We start from the raw sequence: 27,919 nt of genomic DNA, 5'->3' as shown, positions 1-27,919 counted from the left end.
ACTGGTGCAGAAGATTGAAAGAAAAGAGAGATGGAAGAGATAAAAGGTAGAACAGAACAGAACCACACCCCCAAACAGGCTAGGAACCACTCTCACACTCATAAGAAAAACAAAAACAAAAACAAAGAAACCCAACTAAATAAAATGAAACAAAACAAAGAAAAGAAAGAAAAAAAGAAAAGAAAAAGAAAAAACCAATAGTCCAATTCCAGGATTCTCTCTGGGTTCACTAGTAGACAACCTGTGGGGACAGAGTCCCAGATCGCGCCACTGCATCCCGGCAAGCCAGCCGTTGCCTTATGTTGGAGCAGACAACCTTACAAGGCCTCCCCAGCCCCAGACTCACTGGGCTCGCTGCAGTCCAAGCAGTATCCACAGGTCTGTGCCCAGCTGGGCGCTGCTGTAAGAAGCCAGCAGCAGTTCTGGTTCGGGCCTTATCCAGCCCAAGTCCAAAACGGCTCCCGGCCAATTGCTCTCAGTGGACCTAGTCCTCTGCACTCACTGCCAGCCAGGGCAGTCCTCCACGTCTGCCGCTCCCTCCACTGCTGCGTCTCTTGGCCCATCTCCTCTGGGAGGTAGCACTGCCAGCTACCGCTTTCTTCTTTGTTGAAGTTTTTCTTTTCACTCTCTCTGTGGGCTTCAGTTCACACTTCAGATTCTTCCTGGGTCCAGGGAACCCACTTTCTTCCTCATGATGCTGTATTTCAGCGTCTGGATGGTGACACTCGGAGAGGCTGTCGTCTCTGCTGCTTACTGCTCCGCCATCTTCCCAGAAGTGCTTTCATCCAAATTTATTTATTGAAAAAGCTGAAGCTGAGGAAAGGATTTTGAGTGTGTCTGGTATTTGCATCCAAAAGCATCCTTATATTCTAGCACAAGATACAAATATTACAAAAAGCAAACCTGCAAAAACAACACACCTTCATTCTTCTTCTCTCCACTCTCTCTTCCTTAGAGGGACTTCTACTGAGTTTTTTTTTAAAAATCTACTTTGGAAGTTGACTTACTTACATGCTTCTCATTAGTGTGCTTACACTGCTATTTTTATGATTTATCCATGGAAAGACAGATTTCCTGGTCGAGGAGGAAAATTAAGTTTTTACCCTCTACTTTGACTTTTTTGCTCTCATACTCCTAAAATAGTCTTATAACAGCTTTTGGTTGAACCAGCATTATCACTATCAAAATACTGTTTTAACTGGATACACAGTACACTACTGGTTTTCTTTTTTTGGTACTGGGGATTGAACTTACAACCTCAGGCTTGCCAGGCAGGCGCTTAAGCCACTGAGCTAAATCCCCAGCCCTTACACTACTATTTTGTCAATTTTATTTCTTTCTTTCTGTACTGAGAATCAAACTCACAACCTCATGTTTGCCAGGCAGTGTTGTGCCACTGAGCTATATCCTCAGCCCAATTCTTTTCAAGCCAGACTTTCCAGTGGCGGGGCTCCAATACTTATCTTTTTAAAATCAGATTTTATTGGTACACTTTAGATAACCATGGTGACCACATTCATCATAGAGGATTCAGACCTGTACATGATATACATGATTTTCCCCATTCCTTACTACTCTTCAACTCATCTCCCATTTATGAAAGCTGTTTAAATTTTTTCTTTTCTCATTTTTTAACTTTTCACTTCTTTCCTTTACCCTTTTCTTCCTTCCCCCTCCCCATTTGAACATTTTTTATTTCACAATACCCATTATATATTTTTGTCCTAATTTACATTTCCAGTTTCTCACGCCAGAGAGACAGCGTGGCATTTACATGTTTGTCCAATTTATTTCACTTAAGAGTATAGTCTCAAGGTAAATGCATTTACCAAGGAATGCCGCATGGCAAAGTGCTACTCCATTGTATACAAAAAATCCACATTTCTTTATGCATTCAACAGTTGACGGACGTTTGGGCTTTTCCAAGATTTGGTGATTACGAATTGTGGCACTATACACATGGGTGTGCATGTGACCCTGTGGAATGATGCTGTTACTTCTTTTCGGAAGGTACCAAGAATAGCTAGCTCAAATGGGACATCTAGTCCTAGCTTTTTCTTTTTTTTTCTCTTTTTTTGGTACCAGGTATTGAACTCACAACCTTGGGCTTACCAGGCAAGCACTTGAACTAGTCCTAGCTTTCTTTTTAAATGAGAATTTTATTTTTTATTTTTTTTTATCAGTACCAGGGATCGAACTCACGACCATGTGCTTGCAAGACAGGCACTTATGCCACTGAGCTAAATCCCCAGCCCCTAGTCCTAGCTTTTTGAGGGATTGTCACACTAAATTCCACAGCTGTTGCACAAATCGACATTCCTAACAGTGGAGAAGGGTTCCTTTTTCCCCACATCCCCTCCAGCATTTGTTATTGATCTCTTGTTAACAGCCATGCTTTCTGGGGTGAGATAGAATCTCTGTGTTGTTTTACTTTGCCTCTTTCAAGTTCCCAGTGATTGTGAACATTTTTTCATATATTTACTTGCCATTTGTGCTTCTTCATATGCAATGGGTGTATTTATTACAGATGCCCAATTTTGGATTGGGTCTTCAAGTGTGGGGAGGTCTGATTTTTTTGAGTTCTTTATATATGGTGTCAGTAGTAATTTTTTGTCTGAGGAACACCTGGAAAACATTTTTTCACACTGTAGTCTGTCTCTTCACTCTCTTGGTGGTTTCTCTTATTATTAAAAAGCAAAAGCTTTTTAATAAGATCAGATCCCAGTTGATTCTTTCTGATAGCTCCTGTGTGATCATGAACCAAGTCTTTCCCTACACTAATGTCCTCAAGAGTTTACTATTCTATCTTCCAGCAGACTTAATGTTTCTATTTTAATATTTTGATCCATAGTGTATGGTGAAAGATATAGGTCCAATTTTAATCTTTGGCATGTGCAAAGCAGTTTTTCCATCACAACTATTAAACAGACTATCTTTCTTCCAGTGAATGTGTTTGGCACTTTTGTCAGTGATAAGGAGGATAAATATGTCTGGAATTGTTTATGTTCTAATCCGTTCCACTGACCCTTGGGTCTACTTTTTTTGCCAGTACCATGCTGTTTTCATTATAGTAGCTTTGTAATATAATTTCAAGTCAGGGATTGTGATGTCTCCTGCCTTGCTTTTGTCACCCAGAATTGCCTTTGCTATTGTAGGTCTCTTCTGGTTCCAATGAATTTTAGGAATGTTTTCTCACATTGTGCGATAGACTGTTGGAATTTTGATCAGGATTGCATTAAATCTATACAGTAACTTTAGAAGTATGATCATTTCACTATATTAGTTCTTCCTACCCAAGAGCAAGTGCTATCTTTCGATTTTCTGATATCTGCTTTGATCTCCTTTTTTTTCAGAGTATTTTAGCTTCCCGCGTAGGAGTCTGTTACTTCCTTCATTAGGTTGATTCCTAGGTGCTTATTTATTTATGTTGGATGCTATTGTGAAAGGTGTTGTTTCCCTACTTTCTCTCTGAGTCTGATATTCCTGTATAAGGCAACTATCAATTTTTGAGTGTTGACTTTTGTATCCAGCTATGCTACTGAATTTGGTTATTAAATCTAGAAGTATTTCAGTGGATTTTTGGGGGTTTTCTTTGTAGAGTATTAAGTCATCCACAAATGATAATTTAACATCTTCCTTTCCTATTTTTATTCATTTTATTCCTTTTTCTTGTCTAATTGCTCCAGCTAAAATTTCTGGAAATATATTGAGTACAAGTGGAGACAGTGGACATCCTTGTCTTGTTCATGATTTTAGAGAGATAGTTTTCAGTTTTTGTCCATTTAGTATGATGTTGGCTATTGGTTTTTTCATAGATGGCTTTTATCAGATTGAGATAGACCATCGATTCCAATTTTCCATTTCGTCTTTTTTCACAGGGTTTTTTTTTTTTTTTTAAATCATGGATGGTTGTTGGACTTTGTCAAATGCTTTTTCTGCATCTATTGAGATGATCACAGGGTTTTTGCCCTTGGTTCTAGTAATATAGTGTATTACATTTACTGATTTGTGTATTTTGTACCATTCCCGCATTCCAGGGATGAATCTTACTTGGCCATGATGTATAATCTTGATTTGCTGCATGCTGCATGACAGTGTCTTATTGAGGATTTCTGCACCTATGTTCATAAAGGAGACTTTCCTGTAATTCTCTTTCTTAAGTGGGTCCTTATCTGGTTTTGGTATCAGGGTAATGCTTGGTTCCATGAATAAATATGGAAGAACTGCTTCCCCTTCAATTTTATTAATGAATTTGAGTAGTGGTATTAGGTCTTCTTGACATTTTTTGCAGAATCCAGCAGTGAATCTGTCAGGGACTGGCGTTTTCTTTTTGGTAGGTTTTTAATTAATCTTCAATTTCATTGATTAGTATTGGTTTATCATTACCATTCAAATGTAAAAACTGTCTAATTTCATCTGTGGCTCACTGGTTGTTCAGTAGGGTGATAATTTAATTCGCATGTGTTTATGAGGTTCTTGTGGTTTCTTTTGCCATTGATTTTCAATTTCATTGCACTGTTATGGACTGATAATGTGCGTGGTAAATTTCAATTTTTTATTTATTTAAACATGCTTTATGAGCTAGTATGTGGTCTATTTTGAAGAAGGTCCCATGCACAGCTGAGATGAATATGTATTCTGATGTGGTTTGGAATACTCTGTAGACATCTACTAAGTCCATTTGTTCAAAAGACTGATTCAGTTCTGCTATTTCATTGTTGACTTTTTGTGTAGTTCATCTATTTGTGACAGGGGGTATAAAGATCTCCGATATAAATGTATTATTGCTTGACTTTTCAGGTCCATTAATATTTTACAGTTGGGTACATTGATATTTGTTGCATGTATGATTATCTCTTCCTCTTTGATTTTTCCCTTTACAAGAATATGATATTCTTTGTTTTGGCTAAAAATCCACTTTGTCTGCAAATAGACACTGCTACCACTGCTTTCTTCTGGGTTCCTGTCACATGGAGTATTGCTTTCTGTCCTTTGACTTTCAGTCATGAATTTAGTTTTGAATTAAATGTTTCTGGTTTGCAGTTGTACTTTTTAATGGAATTTTTTATTTTCCTGGCTTATCTGCTTGAACCTTTTATGCATTTTCATTTCTTTCCTATGTTGGGCATTCATGGTTTCCATCATTTTCCTAAGCTCCTGTATTTTTTAAGTCTGTAACACCTCTATAGTCACTAAGCATGTCACCATCTCTGTAGTTATTTGAGAAATTACTTGATTTGATTAGAGTCTCATTCATTCAATTTGTTATTACCACTTCAGAGGTGCCTCGTGGGTGGCTTTCAGATTGTCCTACCTCACTGCCCCCTGGGTTTGCCTTTGGTGAACTGGATGTTTTAAGTGTCTGCTCATTTTCTTTTTTCTTTTCTTTAGTTCAATTCACAGCTTGATGCTTATCAATTGCCTGTGATCAGTTGCTTTCTGTTAGTATTTAGAACCTTAGTAAATGACTGCTTTTCGGAGGTATCTTCCAGGTGTAGTTGGTTTTTGGGTGTTGATTGTGGTGCAAGAGCCTACCTCCTATTTGTTGGGGATAAGTTGCTACCCGGTTGGCGCAGTCCCTGGTTCTTTGTATCATAGTATTTTCTACGACCTTAAGGCAATCTCAGTTTTTGTATACTAGGAAAAACAGCTGATTAGATCCATTATGTCACTTTGCCTAACATGGTACAATCAGCAAAACAGCATCAGTATAGACAATGACAAACTAAGGTAAGCATTAATTTGTCACCTTCGTCCTTATGAATTAGACTTATGGTGATATAACAAAATGTAAAACCAGAAAAGTATATACAGTAAAATAAGCCCTCAATATGCCAGTTTTACCCACAGGGGAGAAAACTTAAAAGAGATTAGGAGGGGAAAAGAGAAATAGGAGAAGGAGGGGAGAAAGAGAAAGAGATGAAGAGGAAGAGGAGGAAGAAGGGGGAGGAGAAATTAGGAGGCCGGAGGACAAACAGGGGTCATGCAGTTTGGGAAACGCACAGAAGTCAGGAGGAAAAGAATGAGAAGCAGAACACCTACCACGAAGGAACTAGAAACCACATTCACTTGCACTCAAGCAGATCAAACAAGGAAGGAGAAAAAAACCCAAATCAAAACAATAAACGGGGAAAAAAGCTACTTCCAGGCTTGTCTCTGTTGTCCCTGGTGGACATGTGGAGAAAGCGTTCAGATCCATGTTGATTCATCCTAGCACGCCAGCAGCGGCTTTATGGTGGGATAGCAGACCATGTCAGGGAGTCTGCACCTTTATTTCCCCTAAAGCCTGGTGTCTGGCTGTCAGGCGGGGACCTGACCTCTTCGGCATACAGCTGTCAGCACCCCTTCTGTGGGCCTCAACTCAGCCAGGACCAGCCAGACAGACCCCGCAGGTGTTCTGAGCCCAGTCACCCCTCTCCAGGACAGCTCCTGGCCAATCACCCTTTCCCGCAGGGTGCTGCACTCACCCCCAGCTAGAGCAGTCCTTCCCCTGCTGCAGCTCTGTGTGGAGGCCTCTGCCTCAGCCTCAGCCTCTGCCTCTGGGGTTGCTAGCAACCACGTCTTCGCAGGTGTGAACCACTCCTCCTCACAGGCAGTCCCAACGTGGAGAAGGCTCTGCCAGCCACCTCCATCTTCCTCACTGCGCTTTCTCCCTCCCCTCTCCCGTGGGCTTCAGTTCCCGCCTCAGATCTTCCCTGGGTCCAGGGCCACCCTCCTCTTCCTTGCCTTGCTCTAGTGCAGTGTCTCAGAAAGGCTCTTTTTCTGATGTTACCACTGTGCCATCTTCAACCCTGGAGTTAAAAACTGACCCTCACTCGTGTCTTATCCATGTATTACTAGTTCTTAAACTCTCCAACGGTTGTGATATCCTAGCAAAATAATTTTCTTCTTAGGTATCTTTTCTTGTTCTCTTTTCCCTTTCTTCTTTTATTTCTATGCCTACTCCCATTCCTCTCTCACATACCAGGGAACTACAAGGCTGAGTAACTAAAGTTTTCCTTGCAAAAAGTTATTTGATTTGTTGACCTTTAATTTATATACATGTCTCTCTTTAACTCTTAAATATATATATATATATTATCTTACTTTCACTGGGTAGTATTTTTTTAAACCATCCAGTTAAACATACTACTCTGTACACTATAGCTATTATTATTTATTGTGTACAATGTTATATTTCTATGTAACCTGTTCCCCAGTGAGAAATATTCAGGTTACCTCTAAGCCCATGACATCAAAAGTAATTCCCAAAGATGGATCTGTGTGAAAATGCTTTTGGGTTATCAAATCAGGGAACTAAACTGCAAAGGCAGAGGGCACACAGACACATACATACATATCCCCACGAGGCTACACTACCATCAGCAGTTCATGAGGGTTCCTACGTGGTCACATCCTTGAATTTGGCCATCTTTCAATTTTCTAAGTTTTGTAATCCTGAAAGACACACAGCTGGGGACGGTGGTGCGTACTTGTAACCCCAACACTTGGGAGGCTGAGGGAAGAGGACCACTGGTTCACGTTCAGCCTAGCTACATATGGAGACTGTATCTCAACACCTAGTACCCCCGAAAGTTTTTGAGTATTATTTCAAAGTTTCCATTTCCATTATCAAGGACTTTGACCATACTTTTGGTTTCTTCTGAAAATTTGTTTTTCCACATTGACTACTTTTCCATTGGTATTATTTTGCTTTTTTAAAAATTGCGCAGGTTGGCCTTGAACTCACAAATCTCTTACCTCAGCCTCTTGAGCAACTGGGATTATGGGCATGTGTCCCTATGCCTGGCTTTATCACATTTTTTTTTGTCTTTTGTTTTGTTTTTGATACCAGGGGTTGAACTCATGACCTCACATTTGCCAAGCAGGCACTTACGCTGCTGAACTGAACCCCTGGCCTTTTTTTCTTTTTGAACAGGATTTCATTGTGTAGTTCTGGCTGGCGAACTCATTTTGTAGCTGAAGCCTCAAACTCACAGCAATCCTCCTGCCTCAGCCTCCTCAGTGCTGGGATTACAGGGGTACACCAGCACTCAGAGTTTTTCAGATTTTTAAGTTATCCTGATATTCCTGAGGTAAAATGTACATGGTCACAATGTGTGTATTTTAATAACTAGGCTGGGTTACCTAATATTTTTAATTGTGAAAAACCATTCATAAACAAAATAGACATTTTTTCCAATTTTATCTGGTTTCAGAAATATCATATTAGCCTAAAAGTCCATTTTGCCAGTTGTTAAGCTTGTTACCATGTCTTTTTTTATCCTGTCTGCTATATTTTGTTTTATTTTTGTTTATTGTGATTATAACTTGAAGTTATAATCACATACTATAAAATTCACCCATTTAAGGTGGTGGGGTGGGGGGAGTGGGGAAAGGCTGACCAAGGGGTACTAATCTGTGCTTCAAAAGGAGTTCTGAAGTGCTACCGCACAGTAAGGGCACCAATGATCATGATACACCCTCGAAGGAAGGACTTGGAATGGTTTCATCATAGTGCAGTGTTTGAGGAGACAGATGTTTATCCTGACTTAAACATTACATAATGTATACACATACGGAAACACTGCATGGTGCCCCACAAATGTGTAATTTTTATATTTTTATGTATTGGTTAAAAATAAATGTAGACATTTTTAAAAGTGAATAATTTACAGGTTTCTAGTATATTCAGTTATGCAGCCATCATCAGTGCATCACAGAACATTTTCCATACCTCCACAAACAATCTCACACCCTTCAACTGTCACTGATTCTCCCGTGCTTTACAGCCTCTCAGCGCTCAGCAACCACTAATACATGTTTCTCTCCATACACTGTGCTATTCTTGGCATTGCACAGACTCATACAATACATGGCCTTTCACTTCTGTACTTAATATGGTTTCAAGATTCATGTAAATCGGGGCTGGGGGTTTAGCTCAGCGGCATAAGCACCTGCCTTGCAAGCAGGCAGTCGTGAGTTTGATCCCCGGTACTGATAAAAAAGAAAAAGAAAAAAAAAAATAAAAAGATTCATGTAAATCATAGCAAGTGAAAACATTGCCTTTTTTTTGTGGCTAATAGCTCATTGAATGGATACATCACTTTTTTTTTTTTTGGTATCAGGGATTGAACTCACAACTTTGCACTTGCCAGGCAGGTGCTTATGCCACTGAGCTAAGTCCTCGGGTCTGATAGATCACATTTTGTTCATCCATCCATCTACTGATGCACTTAGATGGCTTCTATCTTTTGGCTATCATGAACACACTTAATGTGTCCCACAATATTCTTCTGGCTTTTTTCCAAGTATATTTGACAACTATTCATACTTTATAGCACCTTGGTGCTATAGTACATTCAACCCCCAGCACCACCAAAAAAAGAACGCCATATTTTAAATATATTGAAGTGACTTACCTATTGTTGTCTCAGGTGAGTTAAACTGATTCACAGCCTAAATGTAAGCTGCGTTCATTTACAGGAAAATAAATTTTCTTCTACTTGCACAGATTCAAAGGTGTTCTTATTAACTTCTAAAAGCATGTATTAAAGATTCCAAAACAACATTTGTGCTTTTTCTGTGCTTTTATATCTATAAAAGGATGTTCTTACCTTAAAGATACTAGATATTCAGTAAAATTAACTTTTTTTTAATTGATTTTTTTACAGAAATATTTTTTAAAACTGACAAAATAAGCAGTAAGTAGAACTTCAATTATGGGAGAAAATTTTATCACAAAACATTGTTGAAAGGATACCTTAAAATAAAAATAATCCTAAATGTTCAAATGTAGTAACAATTTCCTCTTCATCAAGACATTTGCTTACTGTTTAACCAACAGTAAGAAGTATTAAATCGCTGATACAAATACTTACTATATTTCTCATTTTATAAATGTCTACACTTTATTTCTAAGAAAATCAACTCTATCTATCACTATTGAGTATTTACATTTAAATACCCAAATCTGTTGTGGGTATTAAGCAGGCATAAACTCCTCAAAGATAACACTTATTTGATTCTAGAAAGGATGAAGATAATTAGAGCTGAAGATAACTTTTCTTTTAAAAGAAAACTCAAATTTTGTTATTTCTCTGATTTTTTTTTTTTTTTTTTTTTTTTTTTTTGTCTTTTTGAGACAGGGTCTTGCTATGTGGTTCAGGCTGGCCTTCGGCTCAAAATTCGTCCAAGCTGGTCTCGAACTTGCAACAATCAGCTTGCCTTAGCCTCCCAAGTGCTGAGATTACAGGTGTGCCACCATGCTTGGCTCAAAGAGATACTTCTTTAATATTTTCTAAATGAAACATGGCCTTATAAAATGAGGATCTAATTTTACTTTCAAGTCACTGGTTTTTACAATCGACTGAAGGTTTTAAAAATATTTTATTTATTATTTTTTTTTTGGTATTGGGAATTGAACTCATGACCTCACACTTGCCAGGCAGGCACTGTGCTACTGAGCTATATTCCCAGTTTAAAAATATTTTGGAAGTCAGGCATGGTGATGCATGCCTGTAATACCAGGGCTCAGGGGGCTGAGACAAGAGAATAGTTGAGTTCAAGGCCAGCCTGGACTATATATTAAGTTCAAAGTCAGTGAGACTCTGTCTCAAACAAAAGAAATTTTACTACTACATATGGACCTGAATTAAACAATTTTCAAAATCTGTTCAGGCCTCTGAGCTAACTTGCTTGGTTTTCTGTTTTTGGGTTTTTTGTTGTTATTTGTTGACTGCTTTAACCTATAAGCTTTAAACACATTTACCAGAGGCAGTACACCAGAAAAACTACTTGAGATTATAAAACCGCTGAAGTAAACGTCTAACATTAAGTAATATCATTGTTTTTTTCTTTTTTTGTAAGGGTTTTTACTATCAACAAGTACTTTTTGGTGCTCAGAAAATGCTCTTTTCATGCTGTCTTTCAAAGTGCTCTCTATAGCTCCAGATTTCCAAAGTACCAAGCGTGCATCTTCTCCCCCAGTGAGCAAAGCATTACCCTGCACATCCCAACAGAAGGAACGGACAGTGGCAGCATGCCCTCTGCCAAGGCTGGTCACAGGAGTCAGTCCTGACGGGGTGCAGGTCATTAAGTGAATCCTTCCTGTGTGTGCTCCTCCAATAATGAACAATTTGTCTATTTTTTCATGATATAGACCTCCAATCAAATAGTCCAAACTACCTTCTTTCACATTAATTATTTCTCTGACATCCTGAATGTTCAAACGTGTAATTGGTTCCTCAGTATCTAAGTGATTAAGATCCCACCAACAAAATCCTTCTCCGTATGTCATGCAATAAATCTGCTTATAATCTCTCCCAGACCAACCGACGCAGCTCACTGAGGAAGTGGAGTTACATGTTGTAATCAGTGCACGTTCTTCATCATCGGCACTAATATCAAACACATTTACCAAACCATCAGTGGAACCTGTGACGACCATGTTGGGATCACTGGGATGGAAACGCACTTGAGTGATATCATCACTATGGGTCTCTGAGTATGCACCAAGTGGGTCTCTAGTAGTGGACAAAGCCTCAGAATTAATTCTTGCATCCCAAAATACTAACAATGCATCATCATCAACTTTTTCTGTACCAGCGCAAATAACATGATCATTACAGTTGATATCAAAACTAAGGAAAACATTGGAAGGGTAACCCTTGAATAGCTGAACAGGCTTCTCACCAGCTAAGCGAGCATCCCAACATTTTACAGTGCCATCAGTACTTGCTGAATATATGCTGTCACAGGAATTTGCAAATCTGATTCCATTAAGAAGTCCAGGGCGTCCACTAATTTCTCGCAGCACATTTAATGTTTCTTTATCATATATTCTTATTGATCCATTAGAACATAAAACAGCAACCGAGCTTCTTTTCGCTGCTTGTATAGTCTTTGATGTGTCTATGCCAAGTACGTAAGTGGGTTCTTTGGGTTCTGAGGAACATTTAACAATATGCAGATTAACAAAGCGTTCCTCAATCTTCTCCATATCAACAGTAGCATCCAGTGGTAGTAAAAGGCTGTAATACAAATATAAAAATTAAACTTTAAGACTCCCTAGTTGCAATGAATTGTTTTACTATCTAGCGTAAAAATAAAAGTAAAATGCATTCTACTATTTTAATTACTTCCCTCTACAATGTAACTAAAACTTAAGATAGCTTCTAATTAAATCAGTCTGCAATACTGGATTTACCAATATATTTTATGCTAGTTAGAGAGTCAGTATAATTTACACTACTCAGTAGTTCCGCTCAAACCCAATTTTTTTTTTTTTTGTCTTTTTCGTTTTTATCAGTACCAGGGATCGAACTCATGACTGCCTGCTTCCAAGGCAGGTGCTTATGCTGCTGAGCTAAATCCCCAGCCCCAAACCCAATTGGTGCTACTCACAGTCCTTACCACTGGCTAGGATTTGAAATCACCTTCTTCATGCAACACAGAAATGTACAGGCAAAACACACAAGCAAAATAAAAAGTCTCTCAAAAATGTTCATGCCCTAAATCAGGCGTGCTGATGCATATCCATAATCCCAGCACTCAGGAAGTTGAGGCGTGAGGCCAGCCTGGGATACACAAGTGAGTTCAAGGCCAGCCTGCACTACATAGCATGACACTGTCTCAAACCAAAACCAAAACTAAAACCAATGAAACACACAAACACATACACAGACAAGATACTCAGGCTTTAATCCCTGGGACCTGAAAATACTAGGTCACATGGCAAAGTGCAAGTTGCAGATCAAATTCAAATTCCTAATCAGCCTAATCAAAGCTGACCCTAAAATAGGGAGATTACCCCAGATTACCTAGGGAGGTCCTGTGTAACCATGAATGACTTTAAAAGTACAAGAGGGAGGCGGAGGAAGATAGCACAGAGAGACAGTATTGCTGAATTTAAGAGGGATCATAAGCCAAAAAGTGCGGGTGGCTCCTAGAGTGTGCCAAATGCAAGGAAACATTTCCAGATGGAAATGCGGTCCCGCAGACATCTTAATTTCAGCCCAGGGACTTCTATTTTGAACGTCTGGCCTTCAGAATTACAGGCCAGTCCACTTGAGTTGTTTCACGCTGCCAAGCCCTAGTTAAGAGTTCTGGAGAAATGCTGCTCAGGTAGTAGCAGCCATCAAATGATGAACTGGGACTCTGGAAGCATGCTCTTCACCACCGCACTACACTGACTCTCCGGGGTAGGTGGTGTGTAGAACAAGTTCAAACTCAGAAAATTATGCGTTCCGAGTGAGTTTCAGGCATATTTCTCTATGGTGTGGTTCATCAATGAATATCCTAGTGTGCCTCACAAATTCACATGTTCATTCATTCCTTTTTTTTTTTTTTTTTTAAAGCACTAGGAACTGAACCTAGAGCCTCTGAACCTAGCTATATCCTCAGCCTTTTAAAATGTTTTTGTTTTGAGACAAGGTCTCACTAATTGCTAAGTTACCCAGGTGGGGGGAAAAGAGGGTCAAGCTTGTGGAGCATGGGGGTTACAGGTGTGTACCACTGTGTCCAACTCAATCTTAAAGTAAAAAAAAATTTCTGTTGCCTTAGTAGTATCTTTCTAAGCATCTGTCTTTTCATCTTTATTTTTTGGCAATAAATATACACAACTTCATATTTCAAAGATATCTCAACACAGGTGTTAAAATACAAATACAGAATAACTTCACACTAAAAATGATGGTTTGGGGGCTAGGGACGTAGCTCAGTGGTTCAAGTGATGGCCTGGTAAGTGCGAGGTCATGAGTTCAACCCCTGGTACCAAATAAAATAAAATTTAAAAATGATGGTATGTTAAGATTCCTCTAACCCAAATAGAAGATAAAAATTCTTAATGGATACATAATAAGCATATTCTTTATATATATTTTATTAGTGTACATTTGCAATAGAGCGGTGGTGCTCATTTTGGGGAATTGCATCTTATAACAGCTTATTTTATCTTTTTTTTCTTTTCCTTTTTAGGTGCTTTAAACAATTTGTTTAACTGAAATGAACTTTCACTTATTTTACTGAATTGACTTCCATTTATTTATTTTTTTGTCGGTACCAGGGATTGAACTTGTGACTGCCTGCTTGCAAGGCAGGTGCTTATGCCACTGAGCTAAATCCCCAGCCCCCTACTTCCATTTATTTTGATACATATTTTCCCCATGGTGATTTACAGGATGTTAAAGTCAATATAAATACTTCACAAAAATATGGCATGGTATACATGTGCACAATACCTCGGCAATCTCTTTCAGCAAGAAAAGCACTCAAGAGTAAAGGCCTGACACAATTAACCAGGTAGAATGAAAATCTGCTCCAAATACTTGTTTCAGAGGTAAAGGAACCGCATCTGTTCAACTAAGAACACCATCCTTACACAGGATGCCTTTTTTTATTTTTAAGTAGGGCCCAGAACAGTCAGCCCCTTATTAGGTGCTGAATGGCAGAGCTACATTCCCTGCTTATGTCGTGAATTTACAGGGAAAGGGTCCCAGCGACTCAGGCTCCTTCCCATCGGTTCTCACAAGTGCGCCTCACTGGGCGGGGCAGGCAGGCGCTTCATTTAAACCCAGATACCTTTCTCTCTGGCTTCTTTTTCTGATCATTTTCCTTGACACATTTCAGGAAGCTGTCACCACACTGTGAGTGTTTCATACGCTCAATATGCACATTAACCCTTGTGGCAAGTATCTTGCCTTAACTTGCCTATTTACAGCAGTGCCAACAGCGTGCTGGGTAACACAGACTTCCTGTTTCGCCATGGTGACATTTGTGTGGCATTCCTTTTTGCCCTGTACCCACTCCCTCAATGTCTACCACACCACCCTTCGTGTAGACTCGTATGTACATGGCGAAAGGAACAATCTCACGTGTTGGAAAAGGCCCAGACCACATATACAGGGCCCCCCCTCTTTCCCTCTGTGTTTGTCATTTGGCAAATTACTGGAAGATGGTGGTTCTGGCTACAGGGAAGGCGGCTTACCTTTGATCCTTCACTTCCTCTTTCCCTAACCTTCTTCCTCATCTCTAAAAATCTGCCTTTTGTTTCCTACCTTGTTTCTTTTGGCTTTCTGTTTGTTTTTGAAACAGACTCTGGCTGTGCAGTTCAGGCTGGCTCTGAACTCACTGCGTAGCCCACACTGGCCTCAAACAGTGATCCTCCCGCCTGACTCTCCTTAGCGCTGGGATCACAGGTGTGTGCCACCAAGTCTGACCCGATTTCCCCTTTATTTTGTTCATTTTCCCCTTGTTTTCATATAACAGAAACCGCGCAATACTTGTATTTAACTTTCTGTGTCTGACTTACTGGCATTAATTAGCATTACGGTCTCAGGTCCCATCCATTTTTCCACAAATGACATGGTTTCATTGTTTTTTATGGGTAAATATTCCAATGTGTGTTGTCTTTTCCATCTTTAAAAGTGGAAGTAACTGTTAAAAGAGAATTAACTGAACATATATATGAAATGTATTCTGTACAATCTGATGTGGTAAAGTATACATTCAGTAAGTAGGATGTAAGTTACCTGTATAATCACTACCAATACCACTAGTATCTCATGCGAAAGAGTAGCGCTGTCAAGGTAGCTCCAAATAGCACAATTAAACTAGTAGGCAGAAAATATTAAAAAGCTGTATTTAAATTCAAAATAGGACTATATACTACTCCTACTTTAATTTTGAATTCTTAAAAATGTGCCAAAAAGCAGGAAAAACAGGGCAGTAAATACACACACAGCACTTCACCTCCTATGTTCCTCAACTGTTAATTTCATGTCACGCACATCTTTTTTTTTTTTCTTTTTTGATGAACCATTTCAAAGTTAGTTGCAGGTAAAATATCACTTCACTTCTGAACACTTTATTTTTTTTCCCACGGGGCAACAACAGTGCATACATTGTGCATTATCATCTCCAAATCATTCACCCAGAGCACAAGACATAGGCATTCAACTGTCCAAACAGCACCAGCAAAACGAACACTTCAACACAGCAACACCTACCCAACATTTTCCCATGACATTAAATGTTTAAAAGTCCAGACCTCTTGTCTCAGAAGTCCCCCATTCTGGGTTGGCCTAACTGCATAACTGAATCTCAGTTTAACACTGTGAGCTAGAACTCCACGGAGATGCCTCTCCAGCTGAATATCAGCACTGAGGTGCAGACAGTGCAGTGTGAGTACTTGTTCACAGTGGTGACTAAATTAAATTAAAGGCTGATCTCTCCATTTATAGTTAATAAATAACCAAGGAGTGATACTGTGAGATTTTAGAATAGGCTAATCTTAACCGCTCTTTCTTCCTTTCTGTTTTGTTTTCTTGAGACAGAGTGCCACTATGTAGTTCAGGTTGGCCTCAAATTCAGGGCAATTCTCCTGCCTCAGCCTCCCAAGTGCTGGGATTACAGGCATGTGCCACCAGACTCAGCTTCAACAACATTTTGACTAAAGATTTTTGGCACTAATGATTTATGCTTGCCTGAATTAAATGGTACTCTTAAAATGAGCTCTGTGTGGCCCAGGCCTCAAACCTTGGGATCAAGCGATGCTCGCGGCTGCCTCAGGACCGCAGCACAGTGCTGCTCTGCTAGGAGCAGCTCTGCCGGCTGTGTTCCACATGAGTGACTCCTTCCTGCTAACGGAGCTGTGAGACACACACAGATCCTACTCACCAGCCCACATGAAGAAGCGCCCTTCGTGTTTGTTACACTGCTTATTCAAAACTTTTAAGTGTTAGTTATCAACTACTTCAAATGTACAATGAAGGGTAGAAAACACTCTTACTAGATACCCAAGTACGTAACACTGAGATGTAACAGATGCTAACATTTTGCCATATTCACTTTAGCTTTTTATTTACTGAAACATGACAAACTAAAACTTTACACCTGTCGGAATTTATAAAAAATGGTCTCATGCTTATATATCTTCTCTTGAAACTGCTCATTTCATTCAATATATTTCTTGAAAAATGTTACTTTACTGCCAAACTTGTTACCTGGTTCATTCCTGCTTAACTGTCATTAAAAATGGTCATTCAAGACAGGAGTGGTAACATGTGTCTATAATCCTGGCTACTCAGGAGACTGAAACAGGAGGATCAAAAATTGGAGGCCAGCCTGCGAAATACAGACCCTGTATGAAAATAAAGAGCAAGCGAGCGTTGGGGATCAAATCCAGTGAGTGTAAAGGACCCATGGGTTGGACCTCCAGTGTCATCAATAACAAAATAAAACAAAAAGAAGAAGAAAAGAAAAAGCTCTAAGAGTTCTAAGAGCAACAGGTAAAACAAAAAGGACTTTACATGCATCTCTATTTGTAGGGAGGAGATGCTTACAAAAATTACCTTCTTTTTGGTACTGGGAATTGAACTCATGAGCTCACGCTTGCCAGGCAGGTGTTTGTGCTACTGAGCTAAACCTCCAGCCCCCTGCTTATAGAAATTATTAAAAGAATTAAATTCTTTATAAAAGTATTACAAAGCACAAAGGTAATAGTGAGATTTTATATTTATGAAGAAAACACTAGTTGTGATTCTTTACCACAAACTATTTACATATATCCTGAACTAAAACTTTGTATTTATTTACTTTTTTTTTTGGTCTTTTTGAGACAGGGTCTTGCTATGCAATTCAGGCGGGCCTTGGGCTCACTTTGTAGCCCAGGTTGGTCTCGAATTCGCAATGATCCTCCTACCTCAGCCTCCCAAGTGCTGGGAGCCACCATGCCCGGCTATTTTGGTTTTTTTTGAGACAGGGTCTCACTATGTAGCTCACACTGGCTTTGTATACACCATGTAATTCATGGCTGTCCTTAAAGTCAGATCAATGCTCCTGCCTCAGCCTCTTCAGTGCTAGGATTGCAGGCATGCACCACCACGCCCAGCAAGACAATTTTTTACTACAACTTAATACTGATCTCTGCATATAAGAGATCAGGGGGATAAAAAACAGGAAAGTACAATGTGACTTCTGAATAGGTAATAATTTACAGGACGAGGCTTGCCCATAGAAATTGTCCCCTGCAAAGCGTCAGTTCAAGGAATGCTGGGATTTGAAGGTCAGGCAAGCAGAGAAGGCCCCAGATGGAAGGCAACAGCAAGCACCCCATGGTTAACAACGGTACAATCAGAGGTGGGCTACATGTGCACGGTTTAAATGAAGTTAAATGAGGTACACTCACAAAGCAACCAACAGTCTACAGTGGATCCTTGACTTATGAACGCTATTTGTATACAAAGGTTGGTTATAACTCAAGTTGGTTGTAAATCAAGACTACTTTTCCCTGGAGCCAGGAATTTTAGCTCAGTGGCACAGGTGATGGCCTGGTATGTACAAGTTTGTGAGTTCAATGCCTGGTAACAAAAAAACTACTTTTCTCATAAGAAATAATGGTAATATTCATAATGTGTTTCAAATCTCCATAAGCACCCCTTATCCAAGCTTTTCATAATAAAAGAAAAGAGTTGTATAATGTGTGTTACCAGAAACACCAAAAATTTTCCTAGTGTATTCACCACAAAGTTATAAAACGTGCCTAGGTCACCAGAAACAGCAATTTCATACCGTACTCACCATTCAGGTGGACAGCTTGGGCTTGCAGGGAGGGAGGATGAATGGAAGGGGGTTACTGCTTGGAAGGGGAGTCCCCTTCCACAAGAACAGCAGGAATCTGGCTCTCTGGGGTCCTTGCTCTCCTTGGGAGAGTCTGCAGCTCACTGGGACCTGCTTCGGGGTCACTAGGTCTCAGCCTTTTCAGGATTAAGAGCTGGTCTAAGGCCGTCTGTTTCTCTCTTTTCTTTAACACTGTCCTGTAGTACGACATGACCTTGTCATTAAGCAGGTGAATGCAGTGACTGGCGTTTTCCCTGTCTGGGTGGGTCTTCACTATAAATGTTTGTAGCTCTGTCCATTTTTTCAGGACTTCCTTTATTTCAGAAGAACTTTGTACCAACTGCTGACACTTTTCCTCTTGAGAAAGCTCCTCAGCTGCCATTCTCTGCTGCTCAGTCAGAAGCAGCTGAAGTTCCCGTGTGGACGATTCCTCTGAGTGTTCCTCCTCCGGTTCCTTAACATCACCGCTGTCTAGCTGCAAGCCTAGGTATGCTCTCTGGGGCATTTTCTTCCAGAAAAGGCCACTTTCATCACAGTTGAAAACTTGATGAGAGCAAAAGCCACTTCTCTGTGTCATCTTTCCAAAGTGATGCACGTAAGTCTCGGCAGTCCTTTTACCAGCTCTGCCTGCTTTACCATACCTAGTTATGCTCTGAACTCCGGTTCTTGCTTTAAAATTGTGAAACCAGCCCTTACTGGCACGAAATGTTTTACCATTATCACTTACCGATGGATTATCCTTTACAAGATCTGCATTTAGAGCCCTAGCTTTTTCACAAATTATAGACTCAGATAGGTTACAACCTGCTGCCTGTCTTTCATTTATCCACACTAGTAACAGCCTTTCCACCTCATCTAACACTGTTGGTCGTGACTTACTAATCTGAGTGACACCTTTAGCAACACTAGCTTCCTTATACAAATCTTTTCTCTGTAAGATTGTCGAGATGGTGGACTTTGACATACTGTACATGTTAGCAAGATCAGTCACACGAATGCCACTCTCATATTTCTCCACGATTTCCTTCTTTTTTTCAATTGTGATTGCTTTCTTTACCTTCCCTTCCTTTCTTAGCTTCTTTTCTAGCTTTCTGGGAGCCATTTTGATAGCAGTAATCATAATGATGATACAAAGCACTAAGCAAAATCACATCCACAAATGAGCACACCTGGGCTCAGACTGATGCTTACACATGCTTTTCTGTTATCACAAGTCTTTGTTTACAACCGCATGAGCAGCTGCATTCAGGTAGTAACCCAAGACTTTGGTGACAAAGTAAAGCTAAAATTCCAGTCGTAACTCGAGGGTCCACTGTACTTCAAAAGGAGGAGGGAGGCTAGAGGGAAGGAAGATAAGAAGAATGATGTTGGAGAGAGCTACATACATTCCCATCATTCTCTGAAGCTATAGAGCTTATGTTCACTCATGGATACAAAGACTGAGACAGTTTAATTACTTACAGGGAGCAGGGATCCTTAACCCACGCTTTTACACATTAACATGCAAATGAGTGAGAAGTGAAATATAACAATTTAAGATTACATAATTTTTAATCTGACATACTAATGAGTCATTCCAGAACGGTGAATACATTCTTCTAGGTAGAGACCCCATCTTGAGTTTTCTTTGCACTTCCCAGGCATTAGGAGAAGCTATCAGATCTTTTTTCTCTTCATTACACATTTTCCCAGGACGACTTCATTCATATTCATGTTTTCAAATGCCACCCACTGCCAATGATTCTTACACTTCCAACTGTCTACTGACTACTGTATTTCTCTTTGGATATGTTGCCTTCTTCCCAAGAAACCTCAAAAAGAAACGACAATCACTTTTGCCATTTTGGTCAATGGCCTTGGCATTGTAATGCAACTCTGATCTGGCTGTCGAAAGTGGAAACCATTATAAATATCTAATCCTCCACGCACGTCAGGAAATCTCAAAATCTACTTTTGGGTTATAGGTTGCTTAAAGAAGCACTGGACCCTCAAGTTACAACTGGAATTTTAGGTTTAACTTAATACCAAAGTCTTGAATTATGACCTTAATGCCAGGTGCTTGTGCAGCTATAAACAAGGATTTGCAATACCAGAAAAAGTGTGAAGTTTTAAGGAAGTGTCCGTCTGAGCCCAGATGTGCATGTGATTTTCATCAGTGCTTTATATGATCACTATGATTACTGCTATCCAAATGGCTCCAAAAGCTAAAAAAGAAGCTAAGAACGGAAGAGAAGGTAAAGAAAACAATCAGAAACAAAAAGAACAGTGTTTAAAAACAAAACAAAACAAAACAAAACACCACAGCCTTAAACCAGCTTTCAGTTCTGAAAAGGTTGACCCAGTGATCCAGAAGCAGGTCCCAGTGACCTGCAGACTCCAGAGAGCCAGATTCCTGCTGTTCTTGTGGAAGGGAACTCCCCTTCCAAACAGTAACCCCCTTCCATTCATCCTCCCTCCCTGCAAACCAAAACTGTCCACCTGAATGGCGAGTACAGTACGAAATTGCTGTTTCTGGTAACCTAGGCATGTTTTATAACTTTGTGGTGAATATACTAGGAAAATTTTTGGTGTTTCTGGTAACACATATTATACAACCCTTTTCTTTTACTATGAAAAGGTTAGATAAGGGGTGCCTTGGAAGATCTGGAATACATTATGGATATTTCCGTTCTTATGGGAAAAGTAGACAGAAGGTACTATATAACATAATTTTGTCTGAAATAAAACCCAGCAGTACCATGTGGTACAGAAGTGCACACCTGTAATCCCACCTGCTCAAGAAGCTGAGAGAAGATTACAAATTCAGGGACAGCTTGGGCAACTAGTGCATCCCAGTCTCAAAATAAAAATTTTAGCCAGGTGTATAGTGGCACCCACCTGTAATCCCAGCACTCAGGAGGCTAAGGCATGATTGCTTTGAGGGGCTAGCCGGCCAGCCTAGACTACACAGTGAGACCAATGCTAGCCTGGACTACAGAGCAAAATGCTGTTTCAAAAAAGACAAAAGGAAACACATTTTTAAGAGACAGAAGTCCGCATGTGTCTTTAATCCCAGCACTTGGGAGGCTGAGGCAGGAGGATCATTGCAAATTCCAGCCTGGGCTACAAAGTGAGCTCAAGGCCTGCCTGAACTGCACAGTGAGACCTTGCCTCAAAAAGACAAAAAATAAATAAATTAATCTAAAAAAAAAAGAAGAGAGATGGACAGGCCAGGTGTGGTGGTACTGGCCTGTAATTCCAGCACTTGGCAGGTGATAAGAGGATGGCCATGAATTCAAGGCCAGCCTGGGCTATAATATGTGAAGGCCAGCCTGAAATACACAGAGATCCAGTCTTAAAAAACAGAGAGAGACAGGGATATACTTCAGTGTTCCCTAGTTTCAATCTCTACTACTGAAAAATAAAATTAATAAGTATTCTTAGACAAACATCAATCAATCAATCTGTGTGTGTATAATTTTTTTTTTTTTTTTTTGAGACAGGTTCTCACTGTATAGCCCAGGTTTGCCTTGAACTCACAGCAATCCTCTTGCTTCAGCCTCCCAAGTGCTGGGATTACAAGTGTGTGCCACCACATCTAGCTAGCATAGATGTTTTTATTTTTAGGTGTAACTGTTCATCATAATTGAAAGAGCTGACAGCATAACCACTGTATATAAGTACCTTTGAAAAATACTGAAAGTAACAAGTGCATCTGAAGCACATGCTGCATAAGAGACTTAACAGGACTGTTTTCTTTTGAGACAGCTGGAACTGCCCTTAGCTGGAACTCGGTACTGCCTGTTGACCTAGTGTACAACAACTGTGAAATGCATGTGTCCAACTAACGTGTCCCAGATGCAAGGATAGCGAGATGGAAGGGTCATTCTGGGGTGAGCTCCAAAGAATCCATGCTTACTATCTAAGTACAATAATACTTCTGCATCTATTAAACGGGGAGTGGGTTAACAGCCTAACAAGAAAATAATCGCAAGCGTCAGATGTGACAGGCTGAGGCAGGCGTACTGTGAGTTCAAGGCCAGCCTGAATGTATACTAAGACCCTGTCTCAAAAAAATAAAAATAAATAAAAACCACCATAAGTGAAATTTAACATGCTAGGCTACATGCTAGAAACTAATTCTTTACCCCTGTGAAGCAGTATTAACATCATCACTTTATGGATGAAGTGAAGCTCAGAGAGTTCATCCTGCTTTCATGACAACTAAGTGCATGTATCAAGGAACTCGGTCTGATTCAGTAGACTTCAAACTCTGTTAACTTGTGTTTGATCAAATACTAGGCAACTGCTCCTCTATGGAATGTATTAAAGCGCTACAGTTGGAGTATCCCTACTCTGAAAATCCAAAATGCTCCAAAGCCAAAACTTTTTTGAATGCCAGTGTGATACTAAAAGTGAAAAACTGCTATCTCATGTGATCACAGTAGAGCGCAGGTGCAGGAGCTGGGGACTGAACCCAGTGGCTTAAGCGCCTGTCTCGCACACACACAGTCATGAGTTCAATCCCCAGTACCACCCCATTAAAAACCAAATACACAGACACATACACAAACACAGGTGCACTGAAAGCATCGTTTAGTGCAGTGACGGCAATCTTTTAGCACTTTCAGTGACACAAACAACCTGCTGTGGCATGAATACCACAGACTCACCTTCGGCCCCCACCCTTTTTTTTAAAACCCATTTTACTCAAGGATAAAAAGAAAGATAAAGGAGGAGGAGGAGGAGAAGACTACAACAAAATTTCAAAACACATCAATGGGGATACGTACACAGCACACTGTCATGCAAAAGGGCTTTGCATTTATACTCCAAGCCCCATCCCCAAGACAGTTACACATTCCAAAATTAGAATAGTCCAAAATCTGAAACACTGGGCTGGGGACTTAGCTCAGCAGCATAAATGCCTGCCTGGCAAGTGTGAGGTCGTGAGTTTGACCCCCAGTACCAAAAAATAAATAAATAAATAAATAAAATTTTAAAAAATTAAATAAATCTGAAACACTTTCAGTCCTGAGGATTTCTGGTAAAAGACAAGCTTTATTGTCAACTTTGAGAATATATACATACCAATAATTCCAGCACTCTGAGAGGCTAAAGCAGGAGAATCCCAAGTTTCAGCCCAGCCTTGAGCAATTTAGCAGGACTCTATTTCCAAATAAAAACACAAAAGGATTGGACAGTGCAGAGAAGCTGGAATTAATTAGCTCAGTGCAGAGAAGCTGGAATTAATCCCCAGTATGGAAGGGAAAAAAGTATCAAGTGCAGTAGGCTTTGAGGAGTTATGTACATATTAACCCTACATATTGGCAGAAGAGAAAGTATGACAAAAACTACATACCAACCTAAAAATGGTGATAGTAAACAATGGTAGTGCTTGATATATTGTGTCAACTTGAGAAGTCTAGAAGTTTAACTAAGCCACTCCGCAGGAAGCCAGAATCCTTTGTAAACATTCTCAACCAGTGCAAGAAGAGGGCATGAGGTTCTGTGATTCCTACACATGCAGTGAAGGGGTGGAAGCCCACTTACAATACAAGGAAGAGGAGGCTTGCCCCGGCGGCCTCCTTTTGTTTTTGTTGCTTTGCTGTTTTCTGCCACCTAAAGCTGTTGCCTCTGTGACATTCCACCCTGCCAAGAGCCAGCTATTTATGGACTGAAACCTTCACAAACTGTGAGCTAAATCAACCTTTCCTTCCTTCATTTTCAGTGTTGGGCATTTTGTCCCAGCAATGTCAGAAAAGTAACAAAAACAACCACCATTCTTTTTAATTTTTCTTGTGTTCCACTTTATTTTAAAAACGTCTGTCACAGAATACATATAGAGAAGGTAATAGTAAACTATGCTCTCTATAGCCCTCATCTAGGACACCGTCCATTGGAACATAGGGGCCAGCCAAACAATACGATTTGTTGAAAAAGCAATTAAGAAACCTGAATGGACAGAATGATGTCAATGCCAATGCAGCATCACTGTGGGTATCTGGACTTCAGTCCAGTTCCAGGGGGAACTCCGATTAGCCAAAACCAATTAGTGGGATCTTATCCTTTTTTTTTTTCTATCAGTAGTTTCATAAAAACACCTATTTCTATAGGCATTCCTCTCCTGACTACCAATTGTCCAGATGGGGACACTAACTTTAAAGTCAAGCCCAATAGAAGGATCTTTTAACAGCACAGGTGATAAGACATTTCTAGTTATTTAAATCACCCTGCTTCCAAGCTGCTTTCTTGTCGGTGTAACCACAACCAGCCTAATTAGACATGATCAAATAAAGGCTTGAGTAGATCATCAAGTACAGACCTAAGAAGACTTCTACAAAGAAAACTTTAGGGAAAATAGTTTTAATTAGTCCATGTTTGAAGAATATAATGGTAACTTTTTTTTTTTTTTGAGACAGGGTCATGCTACACAGTTCAGGTTAGCCTTGGAACTTAGGGTGATTCTCCTGCTTCAACCTCCTGTGCCACCACACCTGGCTGATGATTTTGCATGTTGATTTATTTCACTTAACATTTTATTCTTAGAAAAATACTTTTTAAAAAAGTCAAGTTGGATTGGAGACCAAGATAGTGGAACAGTAAGCAGCAGAGACAACAGCCTCTCTGAGTCACTGTTCAGATGCTGGAATAGAGCATCATGAGGAAGACAAGGAGGGAAGTGAGAAGAATTCTTCCCAGGAAGAATCTGAAGTGTAAATTTCAGCCCATGGAGACAGTGAAGGAGGAGGTAGCTGGCTGCACCTTTTCCAAGATGGGACTCACTGCACAAGAGAAGCAGTTCAAACCCAAGAGCTGTGATAGTAGAGGGGATGTGAGAGCAGATGTGAGAGACTACACTAGCTGATGGTGAATGCAGAGGAATTGGTCCTCCAAAGGGAGAGCGTGATTATATAGGAGCCATCTTGGAAACGGGCCAGATAAGCCCAGAATCCACAACAACTGCCGCTCCATCTAGCAGCTCCCAGCTGTGCTCAGACCCATGGAAACTGCTTGGATGCTAGCAAGCCAAATGATTCTGGTTTTAAGGTAGGCCTGCTGAGATTATCCACTACCCCTGCAAAAAGCTGCTGCTGGCTTGCTAGGTAACTCACCACAGATCAGGACTCTGTTGTCTAAGACTACAACCAGAGAGAATCCTGGAAGTGGACACTTTTCATTTTTGTCTTTATTTTTTTCTTTCTTGTTCATTGTTTGATCTTGTTTTTGTATGAGTGTGAATGACGTTCCCAGCCTTTTTCTGGTTGTATTTTTGTTTTTTTCTTTCTTTTACCTCTTCCATCTCTTTTCCTTCAGAGTTCTGCACCAGCTTCTCAAAGTTGGTGTGTTGGTCCGTTGTCCTCTGACTTTACTTCTAATCTTCTCTATTTTCTCCTTAATCCATTTTAAAGCCTAAACTTTAAGGGCAAAATTGATTTGTATACTGCATATAACCTTTGGGTTTGTTTTAGGTTTTGTTACATAACCACAAATCTAGTTCATACAGTGACAAATTAAGGATTTGCTCAGTTTATCATTTGCTAGGATGTTTTTGATTCTATTGGTACCACTATAGCCAAAATAGAAGCAACTGCTCATCCCAGTATTCTATCACTGAGATTAACTAAGGGTCACAGAAAATACTGTGGCACAGTGTCAAAGGACAAGGGACTGGGCCAAACAAGCAACAACTTCTCATCTTGAACAAACTAAAGAGATAAGATCTTCCAACAGACTCAAACTCAAAAACCAGCTGTACTTGGAAGAAATCTTAGAGAAGTAGCCATCATCTACAGATCCTAAATATTAGCATTAAAACAACACATCACAGGCAATTTACAAGCAAGAAGAATTAGATCAAAAAAAGAAAAGATGAAAAGACACTTAAACAAAATGCAACCATAGACATTAAGTTCATGAAAGGCAAATCCAGGGAGCAATGAGGTGGTGCAATTCAGAAGTCCCCCACCTGGCTTCCCTGAAGTGGTAACTATTGTTACCACTGAATGAGGCTCTGGAAAAATGAAATCAGAAATAATCTCTTACATAACTGCAGAGATTACCAAAATATATACCATGCTTAGTGATGTTAGAAGAGATACAAAACAAAAAAATAAGCAAGCTTAAGAAAATTATGGAAGCTCACAGACAAAAGAAATGGAATCCATAAAACACATTGAAGTAGACAATAAAAACTCATTGAAAATATTCAAAGCAGATGAGGCCAGTGTGAGGACAGGATGTCTGATACTGAAGACAGGCTTGCAGTCAGTGACCAGGAAAAGAACCATTTCTCAAAAATAGCAAGGGGCCATGAAAAATCAATCCAGCAACTGCTAGGATAAGACAAAGAAGAATAACTTAAGCTTGATTGGAGTCAATGAACAAGCAGACCATACCACAAATGATATTTAAAGTGTTCACAGATGTCATAGCATAAAACTTCTCTGGTACAGAAAAAGAATTTGACATGCAGATAAGCAAAGCATATAAAACTCAGGTTAGCCATCATCAAAAAAAAACAAAACAAAACAAAACAAAAAACCAAAACTACACAGCCAGGCATATCATAGTCAAGATTCCAAAAATTCAGCACAAGAATAGAATACTAAAAGCTGTTATGGGAAAGAAGCAAATCACCTATAAAGGAAAGCCCATCAGAATCACAGTTGACTTCTCAGCACAAACTCTCAAGTCAAGGAGAGTTTGGAATGAAGTCATCCAAGCTCTAAAGCACAATAACTTTCATCCCACACTGATGTACCCTGCAAAACTATCTTTCAAACCAGATGGAAAAACAAGATACTTTCATGACAAAGAACATCTGAGGAAATTTATAACCAAACCAGCACTCCGAAATGTTCTAAAGGACACTCTAGAAAGAGATAATAAGAACTAGAGCTCCATGAACCCCAACAGACGGAATCCACCAGGCAAGGCAAACAATTGGGTGAGGGGTAACAACAGGAAAATAACATGACAAGCATAAGCCAATATATACCAGTTTCAACCATTAATGTTAATAGTCTCAATTTACTAGCCAAAAGACACAGAGTGGCAGAATGGATCAAGAAGCAACATTCAACATCATGCTGCATACAAGAAACATATTTAGTTCAAAAAGAAATTCACAGACTGAAAATCAAAGGATGAAAACCAATATCCCATGTGATAGAAACCCAGGAAAAAGCTAGGGTAGCTATTCTATTTGCAGGAAAGTGAATTTCAAACTAAGACTGACTAAGAGAGATAAAGAAGATCACTATATGCTCATAAAGGGAACAATTCAAAAGAAAGAGATAACAATCATAAATATAAATGCAACAAATGCCAGAGCACCAAA

The 27,919-nt window shown here is 39.8% G+C and overlaps 1 protein-coding gene across 9 annotated transcripts in view; it reads right to left on the bottom strand.

Annotated features, from left to right (window-relative positions):
* Positions 1-8,571: 8,571 nt before the first annotated feature.
* The window catches only part of Wdr89 (WD repeat domain 89), a 56,641-nt gene continuing 37,293 nt past the window's right edge, over positions 8,572-27,919 (bottom strand). For 3 of the 9 annotated variants that reach the window (XM_063241044.1, XM_063241043.1, XM_063241042.1), the window contains exon 4: positions 8,572-12,011. In XM_063241044.1, the coding sequence (XP_063097114.1) occupies positions 10,823-11,980 (1,158 nt within the window). In that variant the 5' untranslated portion in view covers positions 11,981-12,011 and the 3' untranslated portion in view covers positions 8,572-10,822. Of the gene's footprint in view, positions 12,012-15,289; positions 15,415-18,558; positions 19,935-23,667; positions 23,746-27,919 lie in introns of all 9 variants that reach the window. The other 6 variants (XM_063241046.1, XM_063241047.1, XM_063241049.1 and 3 more) reach the window with 6 other exon arrangements.

This window comes from Cavia porcellus, unplaced genomic scaffold (genome assembly GCF_034190915.1).
Source record: "Cavia porcellus strain 051 isolate PalLab524CR breed Dunkin Hartley unplaced genomic scaffold, mCavPor4.1 scaffold_31, whole genome shotgun sequence".
Lineage (NCBI taxonomy): Eukaryota > Metazoa > Chordata > Mammalia > Rodentia > Caviidae > Cavia > Cavia porcellus.
The sequence above is the reverse complement of the archived record's forward strand: the minus strand, read 5'-3'. Positions and strand labels throughout refer to the sequence as shown.